Source organism: Uloborus diversus, chromosome 2 (genome assembly GCF_026930045.1).
Source record: "Uloborus diversus isolate 005 chromosome 2, Udiv.v.3.1, whole genome shotgun sequence".
Classification (NCBI taxonomy): Eukaryota; Metazoa; Arthropoda; class Arachnida; order Araneae; family Uloboridae; genus Uloborus; species Uloborus diversus.
The window spans coordinates 155,070,973-155,085,408 of record NC_072732.1 but is presented as its reverse complement, the minus strand read 5'-3'; the positions used below and the strand labels follow the sequence as shown (position 1 = coordinate 155,085,408).

General features: G+C 30.7%; 1 protein-coding gene across 1 annotated transcript in view; it reads right to left on the bottom strand.

Moving 5' to 3' along the window:
- LOC129216098 (uncharacterized) overlaps window positions 1–5,520 on the bottom strand; it is a 147,673-nt gene extending 142,153 nt beyond the window's left edge. The window contains exon 1 of the mRNA XM_054850251.1: window positions 5,335–5,520. Coding sequence (XP_054706226.1) covers window positions 5,335–5,431 — 97 coding nt within the window. The 5' untranslated portion in view covers window positions 5,432–5,520. The remainder of the gene's footprint in view (window positions 1–5,334) is intronic.
- Between the last annotated feature and the right edge of the window lie 8,916 nt (window positions 5,521–14,436).

Here is a 14,436-nt window from a genome sequence, read left to right as displayed (position 1 = left end):
TTATTTTTTATGACATGTATGAATCGCCACGTGCGGGACAAAATTACCGTTTTCCGTTGAATGGCCTAAAATAGTATTGTACACACGATTTAAAAAGTTGCGTAAGTCTTCACATAAGGTCATACATGAATTACCGTTTGTATAAAAAAAAATCCTTAAAGGGTTGAAAACGAATTACAGGAGTAAAGCTCCCGCAAGTCTCCATGCATACAGTGGCTCCCAAAAGTGTTCGTACACCTTGAAATTTTGTAGTAAAACCAAAATAACGCAAAACTGAATTCAAATATGAAGTCCAATTTTTTTTCACAACATATTTATGCCATTCTGAATATAACCCAGTAGTTTTTTTTTTTTTTTTTTTTCAAAATAGTGCCAGATTTTATTTTTGAAATTTGTCAAAAAACGAAGAGAAAGAGAAAAAATACGCCACAAAAGTCATCGTACACTAAAATATTTTCGAATAAATTCATGATTAAAAATTATCAAATGTTGTTTTTTTTATTATTATTTTTGCATTGTAATGACACTTTAAAGTCATTTGCCGTTAATTTTTTGTCTATTTATTCCCTAATATTCTGCTTGTTTTAAAATGGCAGGTACGCGTAGAAAACAACAAACACGATTCGAAATTTGATTTTTTCCCCTACAGTAGCCATAAATTCGTTTGAAATGTCTCGAAATCAGGTAATTTATACCATTCCATAGTGAAGTGCTTGCTAAAATGCTTTAAAGACAAGAATCGGATCGAAAACAAGGAAGAAAAGGTCAACTGGCAAAGTTAACAATGCGTGATCGGAGGTTTACAGTTAAAAAAATTATGAAAAATACACATTTGAGTGCTGAAAAAGTTTCTGCAGAAATGAATGAAACATTTTACGTTTAATTTTCACCTAAAACTGTTCGCCAACTTCTCGGATTAGCTGGAATATCTGGGACCTCTTCCCGCAGAAATTTTCTTGTTCGTGAGAAAAACAGTAAGCTTACGCTTTCCATCGTAATATCAATGATAAATAAGCTCCAAACGTTTTGGAACAACATCTTACTTATAGATGAAAATAATTTCAACACTTTGGGTTAAATTGTTGTATAATTGTAAATAGAAGAAAAAATGAGGAATTTCATCTTAAGAACTTAGTTGCATCAGTTAATCCGAACGGTGAAGGTGTTCTAGTGTGAGGGTGCATTACAGCATCAAGGACTTGGAAATTTGGAATTTTTTGATGAAATAATGAATCATGCTGTTCATTATAATATTTTAAAAAACAATTTAAAACTATTAGCCCGAAATTTGGTAATCGGAAACAACTTTGTTTTTTCACAAGATAACGATAAGAAGCACACGTTTGCGTTTGGGGCCTCAAAAATTGTCCTTAAGCTTAGAAATATCTCCTCAATCGCCAGATGTAAACTTAATGGAACATATTTGGGGATATCTGGTAGCTAGATTACGAAAATGCACCATTAAAATGAAAATCGAACTAGAAACAGTAAGACTCGAAGTGCGACTGAACACTTACTCAGAAATCGCACAAAAAAAGAAAGAAAAAACAATGTAATCTATTCCCAGACGTTTAAAAGCTGTTGTTGATACTGCATGATATTCTACTAAATAATAACTTTGAGTTAGATTATTTACTAATTTTTTGACATTTTTTCAAAGTGTACGAAGACTTTTGTGAGATAAAATTTCCGGCAATTTTTGGTTTTTGATTTTTTAAAAATTATGTTTTAATGTTTTATTAAAAATTGTCATGTAGTTTTGTTAAAAATAGATCATAGATCTTGTAATAAAATACCTGTTTCGAAAGATTAATTCTAACCAATGGATAATATCCTATTTCATTGAAAGTCGTAGGTGTACGAACACTTTTGGAAGCCACTGTATTAAGAAGTGGAAATGGTATAATTGGAAATGGAGAAGTATATCAATTATCTTTAGAATGTCTTCTGACTTTTAAGCATTTAATTTATAACAATGTTTTTCAAAATAACTTGTAAGTGATTCATCAATATTAACCTATTTAGTGAACCCTTATCTAGATTTCAAATTCTGAATGTCTACATTTTAATGGATGCTGAAATAAATGAAAAAAATAGATTTAAACAAAATTTGCGTTGTATCCAAGCCTTTAGAACTACTATTGTGTTGTTCCCAATATTATTGTTATACGAATTTGTGACTTTGACAAGGCTGCAAGCATGGAAGTTCCAAACTGCTGAAATAAAACCTTGAGTCTTCACTGTTGCATGCTTATTTTGTGACAATGATGTCATATATTTTGATTTCAACGTTGTCCCTGCATTATTGTATGAAAGGGCAATTCCACGAGTAACTGACTGATATATTTAAAACAAAACAGTAAGTATTTTGTAAAATTCAACGCAAAATATATGATACACAAAAGATATTTTCCCCTGGATCATTGCATTTTTTAAGCTGATTTTAATGATATAAATGAATTCCAAAAATACATTATGGATGATTATTAAAAAAAAAAAAAGTTTAAAACACAGTAAATGACTGACAATAATGAAAGTAGCATGTCAGTTTGTATTTCATCATGGTAACTGACTGACATGCTACTTTCATTATTGTCAGTTAATTACCATGGAGGATTATTGTATTTTTTAAGTTGACTTTAATGGTATAAATGAAATATCAAAATACAGTTTGGATGATTAAAAAAAATATTTTAAACTCTTAGAGTAACAGACTAACAACAAGAAAGTAGCACGTCAGTCAGTTGTCAAGGGGGGTTATTATATTTTAAGCTAACTTTAATGTTATAAATGAATTCTCGAAATGCATTTTAGATGCTTTAAAAAAAAAGTTAAACGCATATTAACCGACTGACAATAATGAAAGTATGTCAGTCAGTTACCATGGGGGATTATTGTATTTTTATGCTGATTTTACTGGTATAAATGAATTTCCGAAATACATCTTAGATGCTTTTTTAAAAAAATGAAAACACATGGCAACTGATTGACAATAATGAAAGTAGTATGTTATTCAGTTACTATGGGGTATTATTGTATTTTTAAGGCGGACATTTTTTAAAACATTGTAACTGATTGACAGCAAGGAAAGTAACATGTCAGTCAGTTCCCATGTTTTTAACATTTTTTTCCAAATCATCCAAAATGTATTCTAAGAATTCATTCATAACATTACAGTCAGCTAAAAAAGAAAATAGAATAATCTTGGGAAAATGTATTACTGTATAATGCATATATTTTGTTTTGAATGTTAAAAAACACTTAATGTTTTGCTTTTTGAAATGTCGTTCAGTTGCCCGTGGTTGTAGCCACAAATGCCACCAAAAATGTTTTCTGATTCCTTTTGAACAAAATGACTACGATAAGAAAATTCTGTCTGCTCTTAATGCGCTCAGAAAAAGAAGAAAATCGTACAGCACCAAACGGGTCCATTTTTATGCACGTGGCTATCGGTTCTGTTACATATCTTAGTCTCCGTTTTCTCTCAAGTTTTATATCATCTTTTTTCACGATTTCAGATAATTTTTAAAAAGCAAATTAACTGCTATCGAGTTTGTTCTCTAAAAGTATCTATTTTAACTAGTATCAAAAAGGTAATACTCCTTGTAATGAAAGCGTTTTAATTATTAATAGCAAAGCAAAAAGTTCCAAACGCTCTACATCGCGAAAATCGTCTATGCGGCTGTCAACAAATGATGTCTCGCTAGGGGTGGATGGGGGGGGGGCGACGTGAAGTGCGGCATCACACATCATTTTAAATAGAAATATGTTTATGAAAAACAGTATGTCATGTGACAAGGAAAGGGTGAGCTGAAGTGTAACACGAGGATTAAGCTGAGAATAGCTGTAGATTAAATGTAATACAATTAAAACATCCGTTTTCTTTTTTATCTTCTTTTTTTCTTTTTTTTAAAACATTTTTGTGACAGAATTTGTTTGAGACGAATTTATCTGTCAAATTCAGGCGTTATACAGAAGTAAGGGGATTTTTTTTTTTTCAACGATTTAATGATAGGTTTTAAATTTCTCAAAACACGGTAAAAGAATTTTTAAGTAAAAAAATCCGGTGACGAAATATTATAATCAATCGATTTTCACAAAAAAAGAAAAAAATCGGATGGAATAATTTCCTTAAACGTTATTAGGGAAGGGGGATGATACTTTTTTTCCTTTTAAAACTTACTCCCCAGCGTATCGGCTTCATATGTTAGTGAATAAGAGTACAATAACATATCTGTATGATGTAACTTTAGTTTACTTTCTTTTCGCATAATATTTCACATTAAAAAAAATAATAATAATTCATTAAGCGAAGTTCATTATTATCGATAGAGTCTTATATGAGCACATTCATTTTCCATATATTAACATTATAAGTATTCAGTAAGGCTGTTATTTAATTTTCAAGCAATTGCTTTAAAACAAAATTTATAATTACCGAATAGAATTTAAAACTATCATTAAAAAGCAATGATTTAGAAGAAAAAAAACTATCTGAAACGTCATTGTAGTTTTAAAAAAATGTATACAACACTGATAAATACTATCTAAATGTGTGTAAATTTTATTTCAAAAGATTTCTTTGTTTTATGTCACGGATTCTCAACTTTTGATCCGGCAGACTGGCAAAGGATGCGGAAAAGATAAGCTGTTTGCGTTTAACAAATTTTCTTATTCAAGTAATAGTAAATATACTAGTATAATATAAGCAAAAATATGGGGTTTTTTAGGTAAATTCTGTAATTACTTTGCGTGATTTTTTATGATTCTCTATATGAAAAAAAAAAAAAAAAATCTTTTACTCAAATAATCACAAGAATAGTTAGCATTTTACACAATTCTGAAATTACTTTTCGCGATTTTCTGTGGTTCTCTCTGAAATCTTTTTTTTTTTTTTTCATTCACATAATCAAAATAATAACATTTTTTTTTTTTAAGATTAATTTGGCTATTACTTTTTTTCCGATATTCTGTGGTTATCACCACAATATTTTTCTCATTCAAATAATCAAAATAATAACATTTTATACGAAATGTTTTCGACTAATTTCGTAACAACTGTTCATGATTGTCTATAGTTTTCCTTACGATACATTTATTTTAGACTAATTTTTGAAACTTATATTAATTACCTGTCTTTACTTTGGAATGTTATTGTAAGGAAATCGTAATCAAGAACTTCCAATTAGCCAATGTAAGTTCGTTAATTAAAAAAAAATTCTTTCTTTCTTCCTTTCCTTTTCCCCCCTTATAAAAAATTATAAAAAAAAAAGCGAAATTTTTTTTTCACATTTTTACTGGCCCGGCAATTAAAGGAATGGAATCAAAACCTACCTTGACTTTCTTTTGTCTCTTCTTCTGGAGGGTATTTAAGTTCCTTTTCATAATGTTCGGTCGGAATGCATACAACAAACCACACGCCCCCGGACATTTTTATTATTATTTTTTACAAAAACTAAAAAATCTAAATTTTGCAACTAAACTACGTCAAAAAAATTTCCTATCAGAGACACTTCTGTTATCCTGCAGAAGTTGTTCTTATTTGCAATCCATGCTCTTCTTCGCTGCTTAATCTGAATACAGCGCTTTTTTGCGGGCTGACGGGATAATCCATTTGACAGATATTACACAAAAAAGGGGTTGCCAACTTGGCGACTTCTATCGCCCATTTGAATGAAATAAAAAGAAATATAAAAAATAAAGTGAAGAAGCACAGCTGAGACACCACTCAACTCGTGTTCGGAGAACAATGAGAGCTCTCTCAATGACGAAATGGTTGCGGAGAATGTTTATGTTTATTTTAATGCGCGGATGATATAAATTTCATGTGACGATAGGTTATAAACTCGCATATTTCTCTAATTGATTCACCGCCTAATGTTTCAATGTTGAAATGAAGGGAAGTGAATCATCAAATACGTTTATGAAACATGTTAATATTATTCTTCCTAATAATTTGGCTTCCTGAAAACAATTTATCTTTCTTTGTTTTGTAGTAGTATGTTGTTTTTATTTAAGCAAAAATTTTAATAAAAACATCATTTTTTGCGGTTCTCTAGCGGGGGGGGGGGGGGGCGTCTCCCTAGAGAGCGTAGATGAATTTCAAGGGAAGCGTGAATACATAAAATAATATAAAACAGTACAACTATCTATAACTTGCCATTCATAACTTGGATAATAAAAGTGCAAAAAAAAGAAAAAAGAAAAAGAAAAGAAGAAAAATTTTCAGATACTGCCTTTTACCCTTCCTCGCCAGTATATACAATGCCTTGGTATTGTAAAAAATGTCGAATTTCATATTTTGTCGGTAACCTGTCCATTGCTTTTTCAAGTTTAAAATAAGTTTGAAACATTTCAATTGTATTTTATTAAAATAAGAATTGAAAGCAGCAACATGGGTCTACTGCTTGGTTGAACTGCAGCAAAAGCAGATGGAAAAAAATGTATTGATATTATTTTTTCATCAGCGATGGAAAATACTGTCTGAAAAAAAAATTTACTTCAGAAGTCTCAAACTTAAGCAAAGATTTTTTCGCCTTTTATTTTTTTCGAGACTAAGAAAAAGCTCCATATATCCGAATGAGCTATATAATGAAGCACGATATAGCGAGAGTTACTATTTATTAAAACGTACTACTGAAAATAAATTTTAAAAACACCTTTAAAAGCCATAAAAAACAAAAAGTAAAACCATATTCTAAATAATTTCATTAAATGTATTTGGTGTAAAACATTCTCGATCTTGATATGATTTAAAGAATAACCATTCATAATTACTGCACCTAAGCTATTAAAGTTAAACGATACTCGACAATTCTCCAAAAAACGAGCTGATGTGCGCATCTCATGACTTCTTTTTACTCCAATTTAATGTCATTTTACCATTACTGGCAATTTTAATGTGATTCAATAGTTTACTTTCTAAATATCACCAACAGTGGCCAAATTGAAACCAAATTTAAAATTTAAAAAAAAACGCCAAAATGGCGACAAAACTTGGCGACCAAAGGACTGGCGATATATCGCCAAGTATCCTCCAAATTATAACACCTCTTGAGTTTACATGGAAATTAACAATGATTTCTCCCCAAAAAAGGGCAAAAGACCCCTTTAGAAACACCCGAAAGTAAGCAAAATGGGAGGTGCACAACTAGACCCCATTAGGAATCTACGTACCAAATTTCAACTTTCTAATACCGTTGTTGAGTTATGCGACATACATACGCACACACACATACATATGTACATACAGACGTCACGAGAAAACTCGTTGTAATTAACTCAGGAATCGTCAAAATGGATATTTCGCGTGTCTGTACGTTCAAAGGCACTTATCCACGTGTGGTCGAGTCGAAAAAAAAAAAAAAAAACTCAACATTCATTCGGTGGTGAATAAAATGGAAATTAAAGTCGATTTTTGAGTGAAAAGTTTTTCGCAAATACAATACTTCCTTTTTTGCAAAAGGAAGTAAATATAACAAGTACGGAAACTTTAGAATCGAAAATAATTGTCAAATAAAAATAAAGAAAGAAAAAAATAAAGTTTTAACTATTAATAGAGCTGTGTTTGCTAACTCTTAGGCAGAGTAGCAATCGTCGTAGTAATCGTAGTTATAGTAGTGTTAATCTCAATGAAGAAAGTTAATAGGTGTTAAGAATTTGAATAAGCGCTAGAGTCATAGTCTCAGATTCTGTGTTAATACAGGTTTTACTGTAATTCACTTTAACATGGAACCTCCGAAAAAAAGTCTACTTTATGCAATAAAAAATTCAAAAAAATCGATCTTTCGATTTTTAAAAATTGTAAATGTGCGTCCAATGTTTCATCAACAAAGTTATGAAAGAATGCTAATGAATTTTAAGTAATATATCCATTAAAAAACACTGTAAAAAATATCCTGGGCTTAATGGGTTAAGAAATTTTCTTATTTTTTTATACCTGTCTCGGCTCTTAAATCCCAGCCATTCTCGGGAAGATGGTCGTGACATGCAAACATACGCAAGTTTTTTTATAGGATGGTTTTGAAAAAGAAACTTTACTTGCAAAACAAAACAATAAAAAACCTTTGCTCAGAAAATGCTAAGACTTTACGTCAATAAACAATTTCAAATGGATAAAGCAATAGTAGGATCGAAGGTTTATTCTGGTGAAGAAATACTTTTTAGCACAAAACAAACAAAAAAAAGTACATGTACATGCTGGATTGTATGTATATTTTTGTTTCAACAACTATCGAAGACTCTTGAAACATTTCGGAAAATTTGATCCTAAAAATGCATGCCAAAACTCTTGTGTTCAAAACTTATTCTATGAGGAAATTATGAACCATTTTTAAAATAATTGTTAACAAGGGATGTGTAAATGGAAAATTTATTTGAACCCTCGTGTGTAAAGACTTTAAAGCTAAAAGTTTTGCAAGTGGAAAATGGATGAAAGCACTTCTAAATTTAAAGTGTTTTAGATTTTTTTCTAAAAAATCAAATCTTCAGTGACCAGGAGAGCAAATAATGAAGTTGTTAAAAACAAAATTAGAATAATTAAGACGTTAACACTGCTAAAGAAAGAAGTTCCAAATGGCGATTTCTTTATAGAATATATAAAAACTATTCAAGGATGACCTTCCATAAAATGTTTGTTGATGACAGAAATACCCTGAAGACGTTTCATAAATAAAGTTGAATGCTGCCAGCATATAGTTTTCATTAATTTGAAGACTTCAATACATCTACCATTTAGGAGAAGTAAGCAAGACGAAGCCGTTTTTTGACTTACTTCCTCTTCCATGTTAAGGAAAAAATGAAAAAAATTTCACAATTTAACTTGTCAAATAATGCTGTTATATTTGCAACTCAAAAAGTTGTGTGTGGGGGGGGGGGGGTTAACGATGTAACATAATGTTTTTACTTCCAAAAAGTTTATAGAAGATTGCGTTTTATAGATCGGCCGTAAAAGGTCTACCGTATCACAAAATGAGCAAAATTGTTACTTCATCAAAATCCAATGATAACCAAACCTTCTTCCAAGATAACTTAGAATTTCCTGCATTTCAAAACAAACTACACTTTTATTTCCTATAAATATTCACACAATGGCATCGAAGATCCGCCGTCAAAGAAACTCTGGATAGAGAAACCACAATTGCCTAACGTTTTTGAAATGATGAAATGAAATAATGTTTACCAAAACAATTTGAAACAATCGAATATAAACTTTAAAAAAAAGTGAGACTTTGGCATTTAGAGAATAGGTATTTGCACGATGAGCTACGATTGCGAATATTAGATCAACACTTAGTAAGGAAAGAGGAATAGAAGAGATATAGACAGAGTTGCTGTAAAAGCACCTATTTTCGTGAGGTTTTAATTTTTGCGCACCCCTCGTAATCGTGAAAATTTAAGCCTTGTGTGGGGTTTTTTTTTTTTTTTTCGATTTTCTGTTCTGTTCATATAAAATTCGCGAAATTTTCAGCTCTTGAAATCGCCAACATTTTTATTTTCGCGGAAATTATAGCTCAAAAAAATAAGTGCTTTTTAAAGGCAACAGAATTTTAATGTTTCAACTTATGACTCTTCTCTTTCTTTTAGATAAATTGAGAGCAGAAGCGCCCCGATGGAAGGTCACGGGAGGTTACTGTGATCTTTCAAAAGTTTTCTTTTTCGGTACATTTTATCTGATGATTCGGCAAAGTTTTGAGTTCCATTCGGCAAATTGAGAATTTCCGCGCACCCAAAAGTTTTAAGTTCGGCCGCCTTTGATTGGGAGATAACATTTTGTGTATTTTGTTCAACGCTAAGCGATTGCGGGTATGAAAAATTTGACTTGATGACTGTTTCCTTTTGAGAGGGTCCGGGACACATTTTGAAAAAAAAAAATTATTAAACAGTTTAGAGTTCTGGAATTCTTTGCACTGATTCACCATCTATTTAATAAGCAAAATCATAACATAAATATTAAAAAAAATATTTTAAATTAATTTTTTTAAATAGGGTTGCTTTAAATCGCTAAAACTCAAAATATTGTTGGTCAATTTTCAATTTTTTTTCAAAAAATTATGCTTTAATATCGAAGCTTTAATTTTTATTCGAGGTTTTAAAAAATATTAATTCAATAAAAAATAGAAAATATTTGGAAAAAAATTTCGAAAAATTCGAAGATACTTTTTTTTTAATTATATTTTTCGAAGCAACTTTTTTTTTTTCAAATTTGCCGAAGAAAAATTAAAGTAAACTGTTTCAAAAAGATATGCTCCAAATTTCATTACTTTATCTTTATCAGTTCTTGACTTATAAAAGTTTGAATGCAAAAAATCGGGAAAAATTGCATCATGGAGAAAAACGCTTTTAAAGTTTTTAATTTAAATATGATATTAGTTAAATGCATGCAATAAAAATGATTATATCTTCCATTCTAATTAAGATAAAAACAAGATTCAAATGTCCTTTTAAGCAGAACAAAACGGTTTTTTTTTACATGATAATAAAAAGAAAAAGCAAAATTTGACAATTTTTGTGTCCCGGACCCCCTTAACCCAGAGACTAATGGTGAATAAGAACTCCCTATTTACTTCCCTATAATTTCTTGTCGGTAGATAATCGCAGTATACACAATCGGTCCAGAAGCTTAAGAAATTATACACCAACGATATTCAATCTGCGACCTATATATAGGTCGCATACGAGCCCCTGAGATCTCTAAATGTAAACTGAAATCATTTTTAAAAAAAAGAAAAAAAATCACACGCAAAATTTAATTATGCGTTGAATTTATGTAAAATATAAATAAAAGTGGTAAGTAGGGAGGAAAGGCCATTATTTCAGGTTTTCCCAGGGGTGGGGGCTCTTGGGGGCAAAGGGCAACGCAAATCATTTTTTTTCTGCAAATTTGATCTATTTTAGTCTTTGCTTGAAATTAAAACGTCGATTATGAGATTCAGCTCGACTTTTCTGCATCATAGATTTCCAACTATTTATTAGCAGCTGCGACGACATCGTTAAAAGTTTAAAATATGTAAAACAAGTTCTTTCAAAGTTTTACAGGAAGAAACTTTTAATTTTGATAGTGTCATGATATTTTTATTTTTCAACAAAAAACGCTAAATGACTCAACAAATGAATCAAAATCTTACTGAAATTACGTAATAAAAATGCAGTTTGTTGCGTGATAAATCTTTCGTAACAACGCTTTTTACAATTGAAAATGACCAAGCAGTTGTAAGAATCCACAACCTTCATTTTTACAATAAACTATTAAAAAAAACTTTTAAAAGCTCAGATTCTTCACGTATCGTATTACAAAAATCTGTTTGAGGTTATGATTTTGCAAATATAATTGTTGTAAAGTGAAAAGATAAATTTCAGTGGAAAAGAATTTGTACTCTTGTTACGAAAGCTTATAAAAAAGCGGATACGGGTGATACTTTTCCGTAAAACATTAAATAAGAATAATATTTATACATAAATGGTTACTTCTGTATGTATGTACGTATCTCCGTCGGGGGTAAATTTCAAAACTACTGGACAGATTTTAACTTTTTTTTTTTCTTTTAGAAATACATCATAGCCTGAGTTTAAAAAAGTAATGATGGAAAACAGTAAATGTCATGTAATTTCCCCATTAAATGAATAAATATAAAACCCATTGGTACGAAAATTCGCTGCCTTACAACAGCAATGTTAATAGTAATCATAATGAAAATTTTGAATCAAGGCTTCTCTGGAGCAAGCATGACATTTATAGCTTTCTTAGGAATTGTGTCCTCATCTATATACTTAAATGGCTACTTCTGTATGTATATATGTCCGGGGTAAACTTCAAAACTACTGGACAGATTTTAACCATTTTTTTCACCACAGATAGCTACATTATCAGGAAGCAACATAGGCTATAATTTATTTCTAAAAAACTCGGTTTAAAAAAGTTATGATGGAAAACAGTAAATTTCATGTATTTTCCCCATTAAATGATTAAATATAAAACCCATTGTTACGAAAATTCGTTGCCTTACAACAGCAGTGTTAATAATAATCATGTTGAAAATTTTGAATCAAGGCTTCGGGAGCAAACATGAGTTTAAAGCCATTTAAACATTTGGAAAACTGTACTTTTTGCGCATTTAGGGAAACATAGCAGAGAGCTTTTTTTTTTTCTCCTTTTTTTGTAAGTCTACTATTTAATTAAATAAAGCGCACGGTTTTTTTTTAATGATCTTTGTTTTTGTTATTTCATCTTTTGGAAATTCTTCAAATTTTTATGTGCTTAAATGTCTTGCTTTCGTTTCTATTTGAATACTATTTCGTTCTTTATACTTATTGCTATTTTACTTTTATGGGTAAGGAAGAAGCTCGATTTTTAAACACGTCAAAGCGGTAAGTTTTGACTTCTTTCAGTTAACACAGAAAACGAATGAAAGTAGCGATTGTTTCTCACAATTATTTCTGACCCAGGCAACGCCGGGTATTTTTGCTAGTACATGCATAAAATTAAAAATAGTTCCACCAAAAAACTAATTGCATAGATCTCTAGTTGCATAGATATGTCAGAAGATCTATGCAGCTGTTGGAAATGTTTTAGTCTTGATTGAAATTCATTTCCTCAGACTACTTTTGAATAACTGTTAGATCTGTTTTAGCTTTGCTGTGTTAGCAAGACATTCACAAGTCCTGTGAGCTGAGAATAAGTACGTAAGTATTTGGGGAGAAAAGAACAAAAAATGTTCGAAGCATCATTCAGTTATGTTTTTTATTGAAAACGTACCTTTACACAGTTGCCTGTGTCTCCAAGTTCCTAATCTTCCTGAAAATATTTTATATCATCATATATATATAATAGTGAATTCACTGATCGAGTAACACTCTGACGTCATCGACAATGAAACTCGCGTCATAGCATGATAAGTTGATTATATTTTATGGTAATGTTTTGCATGCAGGGAAAGGCTAAATTTTGACAAGGCTGAACTGGATCCGGTAACTTTACTGTTTTACTGGTAAAACTCTCATTTTAGGAGAATGAAGAAGCGAAAGAGTGGTCATCAATGAACGCTACTTATTGGATTTTAGGGTTAATCCACTGGAGGTAGCGTTAAAGTTTCTACTATCAAAATAATCACCAAATAGGCAATTGCTTCGTTCAAACGTAGAAGCAATTTTCATTAATCATACCTTGATGGGCGATTTTCTAATTTATAATAATACTGCTGCCACACATCAGCGAAGCATTCTGAACAACAAATTTTTATTACGGAGCAATCATGGAAATGAAGTATTTCACATTTTCTAGCCCCTCCGCCTCTTCCTTCTCTCTCTCTCTCTCTCTCTCTTTTTCATGTAAGTAAATACGTTTGATTAAATTATTACTTTGTTCTTTCTATCTATAGTCGAAGTTTTCTCAACGGGAGACGCATGGCCCTTTGGGGGAGGGGCACAGAATAAATCAAGGGGGCAATAGGAGAAAAAATGAAAAAGGGAGAGCCTTGCAACTACAAGAAACTAGGAAATATTATTGCAAATTTTGGTTTTACATAAATTCCTTTTAATTATGTTTACATTGAGTTTTTTTTTACAAACTGAACCATTTTACCCCCAGACCAGTCAACCTAGTTTAAAGTCGGCGAAAACTGAACGCGACTATTGGTTTCAGAGTTTAATGCACTTCGAACTTTTAATTATTAAGAGCGTGATCCCTTCTACCTATTTTGTAGTTGCCAGTTGTAACTACAGGTTTTCTCCTTGTTGTACAAGATGCAATCCAAATTATTATTACATTAAAAAAAAGCATTTGCGATCAAAAAGAATGCAAACAATTACAATAATTGCATATTGTATCTTTTGTTTTAAATTATTAATTTGTTCATTAACCAGAAAAACAGCTAGAAAAACATCTGATTTTTAATGTTCAAAATATTCTTTTCGTTTTGTTCATGTTAGAAAATTTAGATAGAACTGTGATAATTTCAATATCCTAACTCGGTATTTTTATTTTAAGTGCAAAGTCAATTGATTTTTCTATTCTTTAGAAGTTACACGCATAATAGACATCAAAACAAAAAATATGACACGAGATAGTAACGTTATTATGTGAAAGTTGTTTTTATTGTATATTTAGTGGTTTCAATCATCGAAGGAGGATCTTATCTAATGTAAATTTTTAGCCAGCACAGTCTAACCAAACTATTGCTAAGTCAGTTGCTGAAATGAAACTTTTAGTGTATGGCATTATTTGTTGGAGTAATAATTTATTTTATGAATTCTTTCAATTATCTATTAAATCTAGTGAATGTTGAGATTTCAGTTACTAGTGATACCCGCACGGCTTTGCCCGTAGTAAAAAATTAATAGGTCATTTGGTTCACCTGTATATTTACAAATAATGAATGATGAATTTGTCGCCAATTTGCTATGTTAATTTGCTCACTTATGTTACGGTTCCACGTTATG